A 19626-nucleotide genomic window follows, 5' to 3' on the forward strand; every position below is an offset into this window, starting at 1 on the left:
TCTGCCCACTTTTTTAGGCAGGGAAGACAAGGAAACCTTGGTGGTAAACTCCTGGGTTTTCCCAAATCCCCCCGCCTGAGTAGGAGGGTCCTGAACAACAGGGGCAACATCTTTTTTCTGTTTCTTACTGGCCCCTGCGCCAGTTTTCCCCTTAGCTTTACGCTTTAGTTGGGGCGCCTCCTCCTCCTCCTCCTCCTCTTCCGCGAGCTCCAGCTCGTAGTTTTCGAGCGCATCTACAATACATGCAACAGAAGTGTTAGCAAAATTTGGTATTATAAAGGAAAATGCATAAGTACAAAGGCTTACCAGGCGCATCGCTGTCGAAGACAAATCCCAGATCAACATGGATGAACATGTCATCGAAGCGATCCGGGAAACCAACCTCCCCAGCGCCGAGCGCGACGGAGCCACCCTCCATATGCTCATCATATGCGGCGTGGATATACTCCTTGGTGACTGCACAAAACAAGTCAAATTATATCAGCAAAGCGAATTATATTCGCGCAGAAGTAAAGCAATGAGATAAATTTACACAACCCGTCGACTTGGATAACGGGCTCAAGCGCGCTGTCCGCCCACCTCCTGCTCATACCAACCCCCACCAGCGCCTCCTCACAAATGTTCTTGGCGGGGGATGGTTCAGTGGACAACTTATTAACCCAGGCGCCAGTTGGGTTCTTGAGGACATCCACATCCGCAGGCGCAGAAGAAATGGCGCGCATGGTCATACGGATGGGGATCACACCAGCCCTTATGTAAAAAAACCTCTCAGACTAGTCATGAAGGCTCTTGAATGAAACAGTGGAGCACTTCACCTTCTGACTGCGAGGAATAAAAGAGAACCAAGAGTCTTGGATCTTGGGCTTGTAAAAAAACTGAAAGCGCCGAGGGGTGGGCTCCTCGCGCTGGGATTTGCACATGAACTCAAAGTGAGTCATGCGCACAAGTCCAAACGGATGGACTTGGGATATATGAATCCCATAAAACTGAAGCAGTGCACCCACAAACCTTGTCATCGGGAGACGAAGGTTGCAGTGGGTGAAAAAATGGCTATACAAGGATATATAGCCGGCAGGCGGGTCCGCCGCCGTTTGCCCGGCCACAGGCAACATGCAGCCAAACAGGGGAGGAAAACCCTGAGAGGCAATAAGGCTGTCAAGATCAGCCTGCCTCAATTTGCAGGGGATTTCATTCCACCTCTTCACCGCCTTGGCCCTCCCTACCTCCTCCGATGAGACCTCAGCAGCCTTCTTCCCCTTGCCGGTCTTCTTCAATGTAGACATTACTAACGATTTTCTACGGCAATGTATGGGGGAGATTGTGTTGTCTGAGCTATCAGACATACAACGGTGACAAAGAACAAACGATGCTTCTGAACAACAGAAATCTGGAAGCAGAAGAAAAGTAATAGAATGCAAGAAAGAAAAGCTCAGAAGAATAAACAAGAAGATGAAGGATAAAAAAAAAAAACTCTAAGGGCTGGCTTTTATAGGCCCAGGAGAGAGAAATTTTGGTGCTGAACGGACTTCACGCGCCCCCACTTGCAGGTTTAAGCCAATGCGAGCGCGACACGTGTCCCTGACACTGTGTGAGGGGACATGAAAGGAAACTATACGGCTGCTGCCAGAGTTCACGCGCCACCACTCGCAGGAACGGACCAACGCGAGCGCGACACGTGTCCCTGACAGCATGTGAGGGGACACGAAAGGCAACTGTAGCACCTCGAGCACACGAAAGGCCTGACACGTCTCCATCACTGGCCCACGTCAGCAACAACCAACCACGTCCAGGGACGATTCGTTTGCAACCAAGAGGATAGAATTTCGCGCAACGGTGAATAATAAGAAGAAAAAGACAAACCCCTACTAAAACAACAGACTGTTAAGTCTAATATCTATCTTGCCTCGCTCGCGCGAGACAAGACACACATTAGACTGGGGGGGCTTGAAGAGGTATGTACCCGCCTCAACACCGAGCAAGGCGGGTCAACCCACAAGATATAGACAAGAGGCTTGAAATCAAGGCATTACGAAGTCACAAAGCCAAAACCTATGCGCATGGCGCATATCACATATGCTCATGCATCACATGCTCAGGCATCATATGCCCAGGCACCACACATGTTCAGGCATCATATGCCCAGGCACCACACATGCTCAGGCATCATATGCCCAGGCACACATATGCTCGCGCATCACATATGCTCACGCATATCACATATGCGCGTGGCGCGTCAGCGCGCGGCGCATATCACATGCTCGTGCATATCACATCTGCGCATGAAACATCTGCGCGTGAGAATGAAGAGAAGACCTCGCGCATCCTCAGGATTGGCGCATATCACACATGCACATAATCAACCTCGTCCTTATCCAAATCAGGATTAGGGCAACCTTGATTGTGCACGTCAGACAACCTTCCAGAAGGTATCTTTTTAAGGAATAAGAATATGCTGATGTTGACAGCTGCCAAATGAAAGGTGGACAACTCAGCATGACACATGTGCTACCACGTGATTACAACCAATGAGAAAGCACCAGGTGTCCCAGAGGACACGTGGCGCAGAGCAATTGGAGGAGGCCAACAAGGCTGAGCCCAATCAGTGAAAACCCTAGCACTATAAATACAGCATCAACTCCACAAGGAGAGACATTCATTGATTCACATTCATATTCACATTCAATCATATTCAATTACATTCACTCACAGACAGTTACAGCCAGTAACACATCAGATAACACAATCATACAGAGTATTCAGCTATTAAGCAATACTCTCCAGATTTCCTTACTCTGACATTATTATCTTCTCCCACAAATACTTATTCTCACACCGGAGGGTTACCCCAAAGAGGACCCCTCTGTCCCTTTCTGAGGGGTAAGTTGACGGTGCTGTTCATTTTGTAGGTGGAAGAACCCAGATCCAAGGAAACCATCGGTGAAATAGTATAATCGTACCCGAGGAAAGTAGATCGTCTACCAGTGAGTCGATCCACGCTTCTTCATGATCCTATTAAGCAAAATTCCATCCGAAATAACATAAAAGTTAACAAACCCAAATTATTTTATTATTATTTTATGTTGAGTATAAAATAATTAAAAAAACAAAAAGACTGGACCACAAGAAATTTGGGAAGTTGGGTGTTATCCAAGGATAACGTCATCCTCGTGTTGGGGCCACATATCTTAAATTCTGAAAAACTTAACATAGACCATATGTTTCTCTTTTTCTCCTAAAATAGCAACTCCTCAATCTCTTTATAAGTCTTTTGTTTAAATTATCTTTGACATTTTTTTTAATTTTTATTGTTTTGTTACGAACGATATTTGAACACTCATCTTTTTAAAAAAACAAACAAACTATTATTAGATCAAAGGTTATTTGATTTTAGTCTAGATTATATGTTTAGTTATTCCAAGAAGAAATCCTAAATAACTTTCCTTTTGTCTAGCCTACATATATATGATATGATTGGATACAAATTCGTGTTTACGAATCACGGATACACAAGATAGATAATTCCAAGCAGTTTGAAAGATTTGCATTCACTCGTGTTACTCGTGTAGGTGTTATAAGTTAACCCCACACGAGCGAGATTATGTTTTGTCGTATGCGAACTCCCATAAAGTAAATTCACCTACCTATGTGGGTTAACTATTAACTTTTCTTCAAAATTTTCATTTTTACACTCATCATCTTTCATATTAGTATAGCATTCATGATAGCTCAATTTTAAACATATCTGAGTTGACTGTGAAAATTTAGTCTAAATAGAATACAAATCCATAATATATATATAAATATATATATATATATATATTATTAATAAGTGGTTTAAAAGTTAACTGAAGACCCATGTTCACTTAAATTATCAACATCACCTCATGTAATATGAATTGGTCATAATTTTTGGAAGTCCCATTAAAATTTCAATGGTTGGAATAATTTTCAAGTATATATAGACTAAGTATTAACTTTGAACAATCTCTCTTAAAATATACATAGCATCTTTTAACTAAAGATACATTTCAGACGTGGCTTTTTCTAATCACTCAATTGCTAGTATTTTATTGATTGTGACCCTAAGCATGTATGGACATAGTTTGAGAGAGATCAATATACACAAATCACAAATTATGCATATAATATTACTCAATTTCATAGGTTTTAATGTATTACTTTTGTAGTTTATAAGTTAATATATATTAGAGGTGCACAAACCGATTTTAAACCTTAAACCGGTTCAGTTTGGTCAACAAAAGTCAAATTCGGTTTATAATTGGTTTTAGTTTGAGTTAAAACGGTTTCTTGACTAGTTTACGATCAATTTCACTTGGTTTCAATCGCTTTTTGTCCGGTTTGGTTAACTGATTTAAAACCAGTTTCAGTAGTGAAATATACAAACCGGTTTCAAACCTATTGTTTCAATTGATTTCAAACCAGTTTCTATATAATCGAATTCAACCTGGTTCGATTAACCGGTTTATAGCTAAAAACAAAGCTATAATTAGTTCTCTAAAGTGAAAAGAAGTTAGCTTTTAGTTGTTGACTGATTTAAAACCAGTTTCATTAGTGAAATATACAAACCGGTTTCAAACTTATTGTTTCAATTGATTTCAAACCAGTTTCTATATAATCGAATTCAACCTGGTTCGATTAACCGGTTTATAGCTAAAAACAAAGCTGTAATTAGTTCTCTAAAGTGAGAAGAAGTTAGCTTTTAGTTGTTGACCCCAAACCCAATAGAATAAAAGCTAACCGTTTTCAACTTTTAACTACTTTTATTATCTCTAGTGGGGCCCACAATTGTGTGAAGCCAAACTGACCTAGCCAGGCCCACACTCTCCACCCATACAATACGTCTCATCACACAACTCTATAAATACATTGCTAATTGTCCCAAGCTTAGGCTTGAAGAAGCAAACACCCTTCAAAACCTTAATAATAATAATAATAATAATAATAATAATAATAATAATAATAATATTTTAAATGGTGGGACCTACTCTCAATGCTCCCAAACCTCCCACCAATTCTACAATCAAACTCTTGTGTAGTTATGGTGGCCGGATCCTCCCTCGGTATCCCGATGGAAAGCTGCGGTACCATGGCGGCCAGACACGCGTCCTTGCGGTTCCTCGCTCCATCTCATTTTCCGGTAAGCGTTTGATTCGTTAGTTCTGTTAAAACTAGGAGTGCAAATGAACCGAGCCTAGCCTAACATGAGCTAGACTAGTGAGTTGTATTTCATTATTTATTAATAAACTCTAAACATTTTCAACTATTTTAATATATTTTTACAAAAACCTTTAATGAGTTTAAAATGGTTTTAATTATTTTAATATATTTTAAAATATCTTAACTTAAGCTTGGCTTGAGTTCACCAGTGTAAAATTAATACATAAAACTCCAAAACAGTTAAAATTTAAAAATACACAATGCTTGACCAGCATAATAAACGAGATTCTTATTCAAGGCTCGAGTTCGGGCTTAATACTAAACAAGCTTTATTTGAGGCTCAGCCTCGTTTGCAAGCACCTTAGCTCGTTTGCACCACTAGTTAAAACATGACGAGTTTATGCACAATCGTGTATTTACGTATTTGCTTATGATTTACAGAATTGGTGGTGAAACTCGGCGAATTATGCGGGAAGACAGTGAGTTTGCGGTGTCAATTACCGACCGAAGATCTAGACGCGCTCGTTTCCATAACATCCGATGAAGATCTCACGAATCTCGTTGAGGAATACGATCGAACCGCTTGTTTGCAACCCTCACCGCTTAAAATCCGAGCATTTCTATCGGTTCCGAAGAAATGCTCTCCATCTCCGACTCATTCGACCGCTTCTGGGTCCGGTTGTGGATCCAGTTCCTCAACCGGTACACCCGACCCGTCACCAAGATATCCTGTCACCGTAACTAACTCGAAACCGCCTTTGTTTTGTTACAACAAATCGGTCCGAAAGGTTCCGTATCACGCGTATAGGAATACGAACATAAATAGATGTTGCGTTGTTCCGAATGGGAGCCAATGGCAATAACAGTTGAGAGACTTGAATTATATAAACAACATATTATCAACACACATATTATAGAGGCTAAGTTAGCTTAATTCAAACGGTAATAATACATGAAGAAAAATACAAAAAAAAAAAAAAATTTGTGATGTATGACTGAAATGTATATAGTTCTTAATATTCGGATAAGTGTTTTTTCTTTTTTACCATTTTTATAATACTTTTGAGTGGCAATGATTCAATGGATGTTTAGATCTGGTTTCTAGGTGATCCGTCGTTTAATTAAAATATCGGATCCTAACATATTTGCGAATCGTGTCATTAGTTTTCGGGTGAGTTAGATGATTTCCTATGTTAGATTGCACAAGTCGCATCCCGTCGAGCATCTTACCTGAACTTGCATTATTTAAGATCCAAGTGTTATATAACGGTTCGTCCATTTTAAGTTTTTAACTGTTATTTGAAATGACGGGGCATAAGAGAACGTCCAACTCACCAGACAAACCCTGACACGGTCAGCGAAGAGAGGATCTGTCTTTTGATATGACGTATCTCTTTCAGACCGTGTCACTTCAACATCTGTATGGTGAGTTGTGTTAATAATTATCCATGTTTGTGTGATCCTATTGCTGCTTACTGGCGGTGGTCTGATCTCATTGTCATTGTTCGTATATGGTTTGTTTTCTTCCTGTCATCATCTCCTTGTTTTTTTTCAGTTTTATTATTATTATTATTATTATTATTATTAATTTAATCTTCATTGCAGGTTGACGACATTTCAATGGAGAGGATACATACAATTAGGCCGGGATGAGTACGGTATCGATATTGTGTTGATAAATTCGATACGGAATTGATACTGGTTTTTCATAAATTGGTATCGATATTTATGGTACCGCACGGTACATATACCAGATATAGATGATGGTATATGTGTTGATATATAATTCAGTATGGTACTGATATCGTGCTGATAAAATTAATACGGAATTGATACCGTTTTCTAGAAATTTAGTATCGATATTTTTGATACCGAGACGGTACATATACATATATAAATGATTATATATGATGAGCATTTTATTATAAATTTTTATTTTGAGCTATATAATAGTTTTGTATATAGTTATATATAATAGAAAAATATGTTGGTTATAAAAAACTACAAAAGACATGTTTTTTCTTGTACCTTTTATAACCTTTATCTTACCCTTTTTCTTCTTCTCTTAAATAAGTTTTTACTATTTTTTTTATTTTTAATTTATTTCTGAAATCTTTTGATTTTTGAAACCAGGTCCTACAAATAGACCGATAAAATGACCGGCTCCAACAGTGGTCCAGTTGTGAAAACATTGGGTATATTTGTTGAGGGAAAAATATGAAAATGTCCATTTTACTTTTCTTTTTGTTTCCGTCAATATACGCGTTTGACTCTACCCAAATCCGAGTAGATCTGACGGTATAATACCATTGGACGACGGAGTTCTAAACCACTTATAGACCACCATGTGTCCATATTTTAGTAACATCATTGGAGGATAGTGTTATACCTTTGTACCGCCGGAAGATGGTAGAATACAATCAGAAGACAATGTTATACCGTTTGAACAACGCAAACACAAGTGGATCCACTCACATTGGTACACGTGATGGCTTGTGATTACACCGGCATCCGCGTACATAACAAAGTCGAGTTAGCTCGTATTTGGGTGGACATTTTTGGAAAATCAAAAGGTTATATGGACAATTTGGGGATTTTACCAAATATGAGATACATAAAAGGTTTATTATCTATTTGTGATGGAGTCAATTGCAATACATGGATCGTTGGGGTAGGTATTGAATGCAAGTAGATGATATTTTGGTGGGTCAATTTTAATTGGATTGACTATTGATTCCAATTGCCAAGTATTGTATGGTGGGTTTTGCATTTTGAACTTTTGGATTAAGTGGTGGTAGTAGGAACTCGTGGCAAGACCAAAGAAATGGGACTACAAGTCTCTAGATAATATTTTTCATCTTAGCTAGATGCTAAAGGATAAAATGATTGCTAGCTGGGTGATGACAAGTCGTTGTACCGACTCGTAGCTGGTCGGTTTGCTAACTTACAAAAAAGTTTTAGAAGAATCTCGTAATACACGCGTTTAGAAGCTTATTAAGATATTAAGTTTATAAGGAACAAATAAAGTTTTAGAAAAATATCATAATGGAAGCTTATTAAGATATTGAGTTCCTAAGGAACATAATCTATTTATTCTAATAAAAGACTACATACTTTTGTCACTTGTCAATCTCATAGTTCTCCTTACATTTGTTTCACTTATTTCAATATTTGGTCATTATCTTTTAAATCATTTCAATATATAAATTTAAGTTTGTTTTTATTATATGTAATCCTAATCGATTCATTCATTAACTGTAATGGTGAATAAGAAAATAAAGAAATGTTAAAATTAAAGTTGCATGTTTGTTAGAATAAAATTTTAAAATTAATTTTCTCCAAACGTTTTGTATAAATATTGCAAATATGAAGAATACCTATTATATATCTTGGTGTTTAGCATTAAATTATTGAAGTTGAATATTATAATTATAATCTATAATCTATATGTATACCGTTTACTATATGAAGTATATGTCATTTATTTATATGACTTTTTTTTGTATAGTATAAAGTATTTTATTTTCAATATTTTCTTCTATAACTCAGACCAAAATGCTTCATAAACATATATTTTCACATTTATTTAAAAAAAATTGTTAATCCGGTTAAAAGTCATTTACCATGCTTCCAACAAATCCGAAATCTTTGTTTTTTCTTAATATATAAGTTGTTAATATATATATATATGTATATCGATTAATTAAATATTCTAACAACTCCCATAATATTAATTAATAACACGAGATTAGTATTCAAAATTTAAACACTCCTTATCCAATACTTTCAAGTATTATAAATAAGAATCACTACCTTCACTTTATTATACTTTAAATCTTTTAATATTCTGCTAACTCAGAATAATCACTTTTAGTTGAATATGGCTTTAAGGTTAGTATATCTTTGTCATTTTTCATTAATATGAAATGAAAAAAATCATTTTGTTATATTCTAATTTCCAGTTTTATATGTTGCTTGATTATACAATTGTTAATTGTAAAATATAAAATCAAGTAAAAATTTGTCATACACAGAATATTAATGACACCAAATTTATAATCAATCCATTTTAAACTCTAAAGATTATTAGGATGACTATATCATCAAAGTTCAAGTAATCTGGTTTTTTGGATATGTTTTTGGGACAAACATAAGCAGGTGATCTCAAATGACATTATATTAATTGATTAAAAGGTATGATATTTTATGTGTATGAATATTTTTTTTGTTAGTTTTATGGATATATTGTCATATGTCTAAGGTTGATATGTGCTTGAAGAATCTTATTGTCACACGGATAACTATATGTGGCTATATCAAGAGTTATAAGCATACCTATATGTTACCTTATCAAGAGTTACAAGCAGACATAGACTAAAGATTTTGATTCGTGATAAACAATGTATACCAACCAATACAGTAAAAAATGTAGTGTACAAGGAAAATTTTATTTATTTGTAACATATTTGTGTAATCTTAGTTATGTATTTTCTGTAATTTTAATGTAAGTTGTAAAATATATTATCATTTCGTTAATAACTATATATCGCTTAATGGTTAAAGATTTTCATCAATTATCCGTGTAATACACGGGGCTCAAACTAGTAAAATTATAGAAGAATCTCATAATACCCACGTTTGGAAGCTTGTTAAGATATTGAGTTCCTGAGGAACAGAGAATTTTAGAAGAATTTCATAACACCCACTTTCGAAAGCTTATTAAGATTTTGAGTTCGTAGAAACATATCATATGTTGATTTCACATGTAATGTCTTATCCATCCTATTAGCATTAGCATGTTTTGGGAAACGAAATCGCGCTTAAGCAAAAGTATTAGCACGATAAGTGACATTATGGGAAGGCATCACCTAGAAAACTTCAAAAATTGTGATTTTTGATTAATAATATTGGTTGGTATGAAAATCGGTTAATTTATTGAGCAAAGGAAAGGCCAGTGAGCTTCAGCTCAACTAGTATCAGAGGGGAAGTGAAAATTTGGGTTGGAGACTATAAGGACTAAAGTTTGAATGCGTGTCTAACCGAGCTTTATCATAGTGGACCGGGTTTTATTGTAGTGGACCTTCGGGTGACGCTTGCCTCAGTAGCCGATATTTTATTGGTTAGTTTTCAAAAAAAATATTGAATGGGAAAGTCCTTAAAATATTATGGAGAAATGAGTTATTGATGATTGGATTTGGATTATAGGAACCCAAGTTTAAATGTAGTATAAACAATTTTATTATGAAGGAGAATACATGACATGATACTTTTGTTTTTTAATGTGTAAACATATCTTCATCAAATAGATACTTTAAGCCAAACTTAACAAATGTTGTATACGACATTCCAAGCCATAGTGCGGATTATAGGATAGGATTTTGTCTTAAAAAGAGTGATGTCATGTTTGAATAATGATTAGGCAGATAACATGATCCACATCATTAGATTAGAGTACATAAAGTGATAAAAAAAACACACACACAATAAGGCAACATGTGAAATGTAAACAATAACAAGTTGTTAATCCGATTAATATCTAATAATTAATGTTGAACTAAGCCAACACTATGGTGTTTAATAGAATCAATCAATTCAATTATAAATTTATAAATAAACTAATTCTAGGTTACCACCTAAATCTTACAATAGACATTAGTATGTATATAAATGTAACTTTTTTTAACGACCAGCAAAGCCCAACCACTCGGGTACACCCACCCGCGATCGCAGACAGCGATGGTGACCTAGCCCATTGCTAGTTCTAGATGAAGCCTTTCGTTCAAAGACCTATAGTAATAAAACCTCTGACTCATTAAAATTGTTATTAATTTTTAAAATAACCAATTTTACTATTATAGTTGACACTAAAAATAGGAAAAAAAAACTATAACTATATTCAATTCAAACAACCTCATTTGATTATATTTCACTCTCACAGTCATCTTCTCCTATTCTCATGCACCCCGACTGCCGCTCTTGCTAGATCCAGCATCGGGCCATGGTCAAAGGATCGGCGAAAGCTTCTATTTACCTATAGAAAATAGAAACAGTAAAAAGTTGAAGCCATAATCAAGAAACATTCAAAATCGAAACCATAAATGAGACCATAACATCGACTGGAAAAAAAATCAAAAATAATAACAAAAACAATCAAAACCGTAAATGAAAACAATTTTCTACATTCATACATCTAAATATCTAATTGGGTATTGGCCCAAGTGAATTATAATTATCGCTTATATGAGCCCAATTCAATTTGATTGGGTATAAAGTATAAGCTCAATTGTAATGTTAATACATACTAATAAGCCCAAATCAAGTACGTTTTAGATTTTATTATAATACCTTTTTCTTTATATCAATTTCTTTGGTAACGTTTCACCCTTATTATTTATTCATTGTTAAAAAATACCATTAAAAATAATATTAAATACTTGTTTATAAGTTTTATGGTAGTAATCAGAAAATCTGACCTTTTTAATACTTAAAATTCTTAATTTCACTAGACAAGAAGATATTTTTGGTTTATAACAAATGTCCGACCCAAATATCATTATCATGTTTGCCTACTTTGGTTGACTTCATTGTTAAACGGATAATCAAATACGGGTGATCTCCTGAAAAGTGTTCACGAGGATTAAAAAATATAGCCGACCATACATAATATATTAAATGCGCTATCGGTTATAATCATCAATCTTAAACTATACATTTATTTCATATATTAAAACATAATAACACTATATTTAATCATCTTGAAACATGATAGAGAAAGTTGCACCTAAGAATAAAAGTAGAGAAATTAGGTAAAGATAATTATAGTAAATAATTAACAATAACAATAATTAATATTAGGTGATGGAGCAGTGGTTGGGACCAGATGAAGGTTTGGTCTAACTATATTACAATCATTCAATTAATGCACCTTTCAATCAAACTAAAGATGGGATAAACCTCTGAAATTGACATCCACAAGAATGTCTGCCATATTTTTATTTATTAATATAATTTTAGTTTTTAATTTAATATAATATTTTGCACCCTCAAATTGCTGGCTTTATGGTTTTGGCATGTTCACTCCCATGATTCTTGTCATTTTAAACTTTAAAGTTCAATCCAATCTTCTTTTGGTTTGTTGGTGGCCATATCTTTCTCTTTATCAGATAATATCCTAAGTTTTTTCTTAAGTATATCTTAAATTGAGCCAACAATATTTGGTAAGAACTAATATTATTATAATAACATAGTTCTTATAATTATAAATATATATAAATGATAAAACACAAAGACATAACAATAATTTACATCGACAAGTGTTCACATTTGGATATCCGGAGTCTTGGATATTCAAAATTATGGGTTCTATCCAAATAGATGAATTAAAAAAAAATATTATTTATTTATTTATAAGTTTTTTTTAAAACTATAAAATTATCCTAAAACCAACATTTCAAATTAATATGTTGGGGTTTCGAATAAGTTTATACATTGCTTCCTAGATTTTTCTTATATATATGTGTGTTTGTATATTTTGTTTGATTTATATGATTATATCCCACATAATCTAAATCTAAAAAACGAAAAAAAAAACATGTACACATGTAGTTCACATCATCAGCATTATATAACCATGAAGTCTTAATATCATACTAGATATCACATAGATCTTTCGTGTAAATCTTAAGTAGTACTTAATAAAATCATCTCTATGAAAACCAACTATAAACTATTTACTTGTGTCTAAATCGTACTATATATTTTAAAAAAAAAACATCAAAAAATACCTTATATAGTTATATGTTATATTTAAACATTATAATTCAGTAAAAACATTTAATTTGAAAATGAGGTTTAGTTTTTATATTAATTGTCTCTATCTTGAGTAGTTGAAGCATTATATGTAAAGTGATTTGTGCAAGTGGCATATCTTGCCATCTTAATTATTTTTCCCCCACAACTTTTGGACGCGTGGTTTAAACAAATAATTATTGATTTTATACAATTATAATTATTGTGTATAACAATTAAAATAATAATTTTAAAATGCGCCCGTAGTTTTAGAAATATATAACTTAACCATTAAAAGAAATAAAAATCTTGATAATTGAATTTGTACTTATACTTACTTTTTTTTCATAAATTTTAAGGTATATATAGTTTGAATAAACACTCTTAATAGTTAAAATCACCATAATAATCAAATAAGCTGTTTTAATAACGACACGCCAGACCGTACTAAATAAACGTGAGTTAATCGTTTAGTAAATGTTTAAAAACGTTACATAAAAACCATATGTGAAAAACTTTTGTAAAGTTTTATAAATAACAAAATTATAGTTATTGATTAAAGATCTACATATAAAACAAAACTTTGTTGGTCAATTAATTTCTTGTCATGAGTTTAAAATAATTATGAATTGGAAAATATAAATAAATACTTAAAATATTAAAAACATTATCTATAGTTTTTCTTTTTGGAATGCATAGGGCATATGACACATTATGCAATATATAGGTGTCACTTTTGCTCTCCCTCATCTTCACATCTTCATTTTCTTTAAAGCATTTGGATACATTTCATAACCATTCATCTTAACTAAGGTAACAACATCTCATATTCATTCAAGTAATATTATTAATTCTCATCTTAACTATGGTATCAACATCTTATAGTTATTCTAGCATCTTTTTTACTTTCAAACATATTATTAGTTCTGAAATAAAATTGTAACATATTTACATGACCCATGTTAGGTTTTCTACCGGCTTTGATGGCGGCAAACGAGGAGTTAAAGGTGGAGGTGGAACAAGTTCACGTGACATCACCGCCATCGGGAGGTGGAGGTCTAGCAAGACAAGGTAGTGTGTCGAAAAACAACTGTTTATGTTCTCCAACCACCCATGCAGGCTCGTTTCGATGCAGGCTCCATCGTACCCCTAGCGGCATTCAACGTACTAAGAGTATTAATTCGGATTCTAAGACTGATGATCATAATGGAAATAACGTTTAACGACACCACGAAAATCGTCATGGTGCCATGATACTTGTCTTTTTTTTTGGTTCCAAAATTTAAGTAATTGTAAATGGGGAAAGAACCATGACATGTTTTTCATTTAATATGATTATATATGTGATATGTGATATATTATCGTGTTAGTACTTAGTTCCACTGCTCGAAACTAATTTCTTATGTTAAAAAAATGGTCAAATGTGTTAGTTAACTATTTGAATCCACATATTGTTAGTTATTAATTTGTGTATTAGTCTTTTAGAGACTTCCTCATCAAGGGTTAAAGCTTATATGGGTTGACTAGCCTTCCTCAAGCTTAATAAGAAATTGTGTTTAATAAATCTTTTAGGAACTCAATTGAGTTTTTTAAAGAGTTGATCTCGAGATTGAAAAACCTGATGAAACTCGATTGGATTTTGAGCTAAAATATGAAAATAATTGAAAGATTTAAAATAACCATATGAATATAAGCATGACAACCTTGAAAACAACCGGGGCCGACCCGGGGGGGGGGGGGGGGATTGTGTTAAAAGAAATACTCCCTCCGTCCCATTATAAGTGTCCTACTTTGATTTTTCAAGTCTTTCTTATTTAACTTTGACCGGTAATATTTTTGTTTGTGTTATATAATACTTGATGTAAAATATATGAATGGATTGGGCTTTAAATGTATTTTACATTGATATAATTTTCATCAAGTATTATATGACACGAACAAAAAAATTTACGGTCAAAGTTGCAAAAGAAAGACTTGAAAAGTCAAAATAAGACACTTATAATGGGACAGGGGAAGTATATATCTTTGAGGGAAAATGTCACGGTTCTTTGGTGCAATGAAAATAGTGTTGGCGTAATAATGTTTTGGGTTCAACTTCATGAATAGACGTTTTAGGGCCCAGTTCTTCATTACTCTCCCGTGCCTGGAATCTATAAGGGTTCTCGGTGATGGTCCTGAAAACAAACGATTAACATTGATCACGGCTGTAAATAAAATTCTGAGCTTAAACAAAATAGTCGAAGGATAATGCTTTCAGTTTCTTTAGAAAATGAAGTAGAACAATAAATAATATATAGTTTTGTAGTATTCATCCTTCTTCACATCTATAAGACGTATGGGCTATGGCTTGTGTAACATGTTCCATCTATTTTGGGTCTCGGGCCTTACCTTAATATGCATATTGCATTATTAGGGCTTGGGCCTTCCCTTAACATTCATTAATACATACAAGTCCAAAGAATAGTTAAACTAAAAAAAATAACGAATTAGACGTATCGTTGTAATACTTAGGCACATCAATATAGTTGAGTCAGATGTAATATCATAAGAAGTTTAAACGCATTATTGTAATCAACCGTGCAGCATATATCTTCAACAACAAGGCCGGCTTTAAGGGTGTGCTGGCTTGATGATCGTAGTATCGCAGGCGGCCCAAAAAATTATCCCCTCGTTTTGCATATAGCATATATAAAAACTTAGAACCTAAAAACCATATAAAATCTAATTACCATTTAAATTACTTAAAAACTAAACCTAATTTACAAAAAAGTCTTCACAACCGGATGTCTAGAATTGATTAGTTGAAGAACCAAAGGGACGTGGGCGATGGGACGATCATCAATAGACTCACTCAATCAGACGACCACACATTGTTGAAAGTGAGAGAGAAAAGTCGATTTATATATAAGTTTCTATTTTAAAGGCCCGTTTGTATCAGTTAACATGACCTCTTAAATCTATGAGTTGGCCCTGAATATACGTGAAAGTTAACTAATATATGACTTGATACATTTAATGGCCCACACACTCTAGATGATCTTAAAGTGTTATGTTCAGATAATGTCATATACGAATTTAAAGGCAATTTGATCACATTTGGCCCTACACCAATATTCACAAATAAATAGACATATATAAATTAATATGTAATTTAATGAACTCACAGGTCTTATGGTTCAAGTAGTTCTCATTCAATTGTTTTTATGTGTGTATAAACACAATTATAAATCAAAGATACAAATTTGATGAATAAAAGTACTATTCTTTTCATAGGATTCTAAGTAGGGGTGTAGCCAAGCCCGAGCTCGGCTCTTTATGACTTACAAGAGTTAGAGCTTGAGCCAGGCTCGTTTCAAGCACTTTTTCTAAAGTTTGAACTCGGCTCGTAAGTCTCGGCTCTTTTATTCTTGATTAATCAAGTTATATACGATTTTTTTTATTATTTTTATATGTTTTGAGAAAAACCCTTAAACGAGCATACACTTGGCTCGAGCTTGTGCAGTACATTAAACAAGCCAAAGCTCAGCTCGAGCTCGGTTGTGCAATGTGAAATAAATACACATAAGTCCAAAAGACGCATAACTTAAAAACACGTATGTTAAAGAGCCTAAAAGAGCTTTCCATACAAGGCTCGAGCAGCTAGTTTGCACCTCTCATCCTAAGCATACCTACTTACTGCATGCAGTTATACATATATAAACAAACAAGTTGTTTCTTATAAATTTTACCATGTGAGTTGATTGATACACCATAACAATAAACTTACATAAACCAAAATGTGTGATGTTTTATTTCTTGCAAAATATAAATGATAAATTTAGTTTATATTATCTTATTTGTAAAGTGTACAAAGAGATAAACTTACCAACACTTTATTTAAAGACCACTCATTCAAAAATTCTTACAACTTACTCTAATTGGACAAGAGCAATTCTGACCATCAAGGGTGAAAAAAACCAAACCCAATAGCAAATCTCAAGTAGTCAACTATGATAATACAACCTTCATAGGATGCCATAATTGGTCAAAAAGTCAACATCCAAAGAAGTTGAATTTATACTATGTGAAAAGAAAATTAGAAATCAATAATTGAGCTACAAACTCAGCACAACCGTGTTTGTTACCAGACAGGCTGTATTAAAGGCATGATTCAGAAAAATTGTTAAGCACAAGAAAGGCTGTGTCGAGAATCGACCTGCTTTCATTCCTTTTGCTTTTAATACATTTGGGTCCCTTTCTCCAGATGCTATTACGTTTCTGAAAAGTGTTCAGCATGTCGTACACCGTAACATATCAACGTCGAAGAATTGTAACTCCGTTTCCAGTAAAGATTTGTCATTCGAAAAGAGGTTGCGATGCAGCTTATTGTCCGCTTACCTGCCTCTCTATTGTATAAAAGACTGGTGCTAAGGAAATCAATACTTTGGCCCTCATCATTGACTCACATCTAAAGTTTAAAGTTTGATGCTTTGTGTCACAATCTTGAAAATTACCTTATATTTCAAGAAAAATTTTCTTCTTTTTTATTTATTATCATAGATTACACCCACAATTCACATTTTCAATTCTCTAAAGATTACAAGACATTTTACCAAGAAAGATGAATAAAATAAAATAGCGAGTTACCCAGAGTAAATTCGTTTAAACGTCGTTTAGCTTTTCTCACTTGCGGTCCGGTTTGTTGAGGTTGACCATAACTTACTAAACATTCGTTTGGGCCTAGTAGGAATCGAACAAAGTTGCTTTACCTTTGACGAGTTAGTTTTCGAGAGCCCATCGTGAAAAGTTTCATCTAAATCGTCGTTTTCTGCCAACTTCATTCTTAAAGTGGAAAGATTAGAGCTTGGTGATTTAAGGCCCGAAACACTCCATTGGTCTTCGGGTTGGACCATGCTTCGGTTGGTGCTTATTGAGCCCGGTCGCCTTGATGCAGCATCTTGGGCGGCTAATAACGCTTTGATGTTGCTGGGCAGGTCGGTCAACTGGCCACCCGCCATGGCTGCCCGGGCTTGTTCAAAGAAAAGAACTTGAACCACTACTCGCAATGGGAGAAGCTCGTTTTGTGCTGCGTGCATGCACACTTCCATAGATAACTTCTTGCAGTCTAGTGTTCGACATAGGCGCTTCCTTTCGGTCTTGTTGAGGTTCGGGTGTGACTGCATAATAACAAGAATCACTAAGGGTGGCAAGTTCCAAACATGACAAGAAAATAATCATGCTTTGTATACTCTAATCTTTAGTTAAACAGGTCGACCCACCAAGTTGTTTAGTTAAACACCTTGACCCAATAAACCGTTTTTGACTCGTCTAACCCATTTTTTACAGCCCATCAAATTTATTAACACGTTTACAACTTGGCTATCACCCACCAACCCGTTTGACAAATTTAGATAAATGAATTAAACGCATTGGTGGACCTACACCTAAACTGTAGGTGTCTGCCAACTTATGTGAAAATATTTTTTTAAAGGTATATATATATGTTAAAATCCCGATTGACCCTATAAAAATTTTGACACTAACCCTCTTCCGACCCTGTGAATTTTTTTCCTGGGACTGGACTTAAACGGGTCGTGTCATGGTTACGATTTTAACTATGTGAGTCAGGATGCATGTTTTTGACACAAATAAAAATATGGGTCGTGTTTGGGTTGAACAAATTCAATCTGTCAACCCGTAATCCGTTAACCCACCAGCCCGACACAGATGACACCCCATAAGTCAAAAGTCAAAAAGATGTTACCTTGAGATAAATGTCAATGGCTTTGTAAAGATCATCATGATCCAATCTAGCAAATTCAGGAATAGTTTCAGCTAAAGCAGTAAACTTTGACAATGGCAAATTAACATCTTTAGCAATTTCTTTCAAATATCCATCAATAAGTTTAGCCACTTTAATCTTTGAATTATGAGATGATGTAGAAGACCTCCTACTTTCTTGCAACTCGAAATCACCATTATTCGCAGACCTTGACCGCCTATGCCGCTCTAACCGGCCCTTCACATGTACCGGGCTCGTTGGTGGACTTTGACTTTGCAGCATAAACTGCTCCAAAATAGTAAATATTACTTCAACATCATAAATCATGTCATTACACGAACTCGGGATCAACATATCGGGAACTGTCGCTTCGTCTAACTGCAGCCCGATCCGTCTAGCTAACTCGGATCTTGACGATGACGAGGCACGAAGAATGTTGGCTGCTTTTAATAGTTTCAACAAAAAGCTGCAAGAAACCGAGGCCCGTTCGGTTGGAAGTAAACTAATAATAGACTCCAAAAGCAACCGACTTTTTGAACTTGAATTCGAATTCATCGTCTCGCCATTTTCAAGATTCCTTGAAATATTTGGTAACCATTTCGACGCATAGATCCTTAATGCATCACCAACAAGATTCGCGGGTACTTTCCCGCCAGATTTCAAGGCTATCATTGTTCTCCAATAAAGATCAATGCCTAATTCAGAAAGATCCTCAGCCCACCATCCTTTACTCGTAATTTTACTTCCGTTTCCATTTCCGTTAATCGAAATGTCATCTTTGTCCCTGCCACGCCTCGAGTAGCTATGCGATAAGCTCACTTTCAAAGGGTTAGAAAGGACTTTTGACGCGATAGCTTCGATGCAACGGCTAGTAATGCCCCAATCTTCAGACCATAACT

The 19626-nt window shown here is 34.7% G+C and overlaps 1 protein-coding gene, 1 long non-coding RNA gene and 1 pseudogene across 3 annotated transcripts; 2 read left to right on the forward strand and 1 right to left on the reverse strand.

Annotated features, from left to right (window-relative positions):
• The first annotated feature begins 4933 nt into the window (after positions 1 to 4933).
• Positions 4934 to 6162, forward strand: LOC143616489 (RAF-like serine/threonine-protein kinase PRAF). The gene is made up of 2 exons (XM_077089307.1): positions 4934 to 5158; positions 5620 to 6162. The coding sequence occupies exons 1-2, from the start codon at positions 4993 to 4995 to the stop codon at positions 6039 to 6041; spliced, it is 588 nt and encodes a 195-aa protein (XP_076945422.1). The 5' UTR covers positions 4934 to 4992; the 3' UTR covers positions 6042 to 6162.
• A 7470-nt stretch (positions 6163 to 13632) lies between these two features.
• Positions 13633 to 14324, forward strand: LOC143616491 (uncharacterized). The gene is made up of 2 exons (XR_013150670.1): positions 13633 to 13779; positions 13933 to 14324. It is a non-coding gene; the product is annotated as an uncharacterized LOC143616491 (long non-coding RNA).
• Positions 14325 to 17358: 3034 nt separating this feature from the next.
• LOC143616486 (BTB/POZ domain-containing protein At1g67900 pseudogene) lies at positions 17359 to 19621 on the reverse strand (annotated as a pseudogene). Its single transcript, XR_013150669.1, has 2 exons — positions 18710 to 19621; positions 17359 to 18122 (listed from the first exon to the last, which is right to left on the reverse strand). The product of XR_013150669.1 is annotated as a BTB/POZ domain-containing protein At1g67900 pseudogene (transcript).
• Between the last annotated feature and the right edge of the window lie 5 nt (positions 19622 to 19626).

This window comes from Bidens hawaiensis, unplaced genomic scaffold (genome assembly GCF_021521415.1).
Source record: "Bidens hawaiensis isolate Kalapana, Puna unplaced genomic scaffold, B.hawaiensis_p1.1 tig00047580_1, whole genome shotgun sequence".
NCBI lineage: Eukaryota > Viridiplantae > Streptophyta > Magnoliopsida > Asterales > Asteraceae > Bidens > Bidens hawaiensis.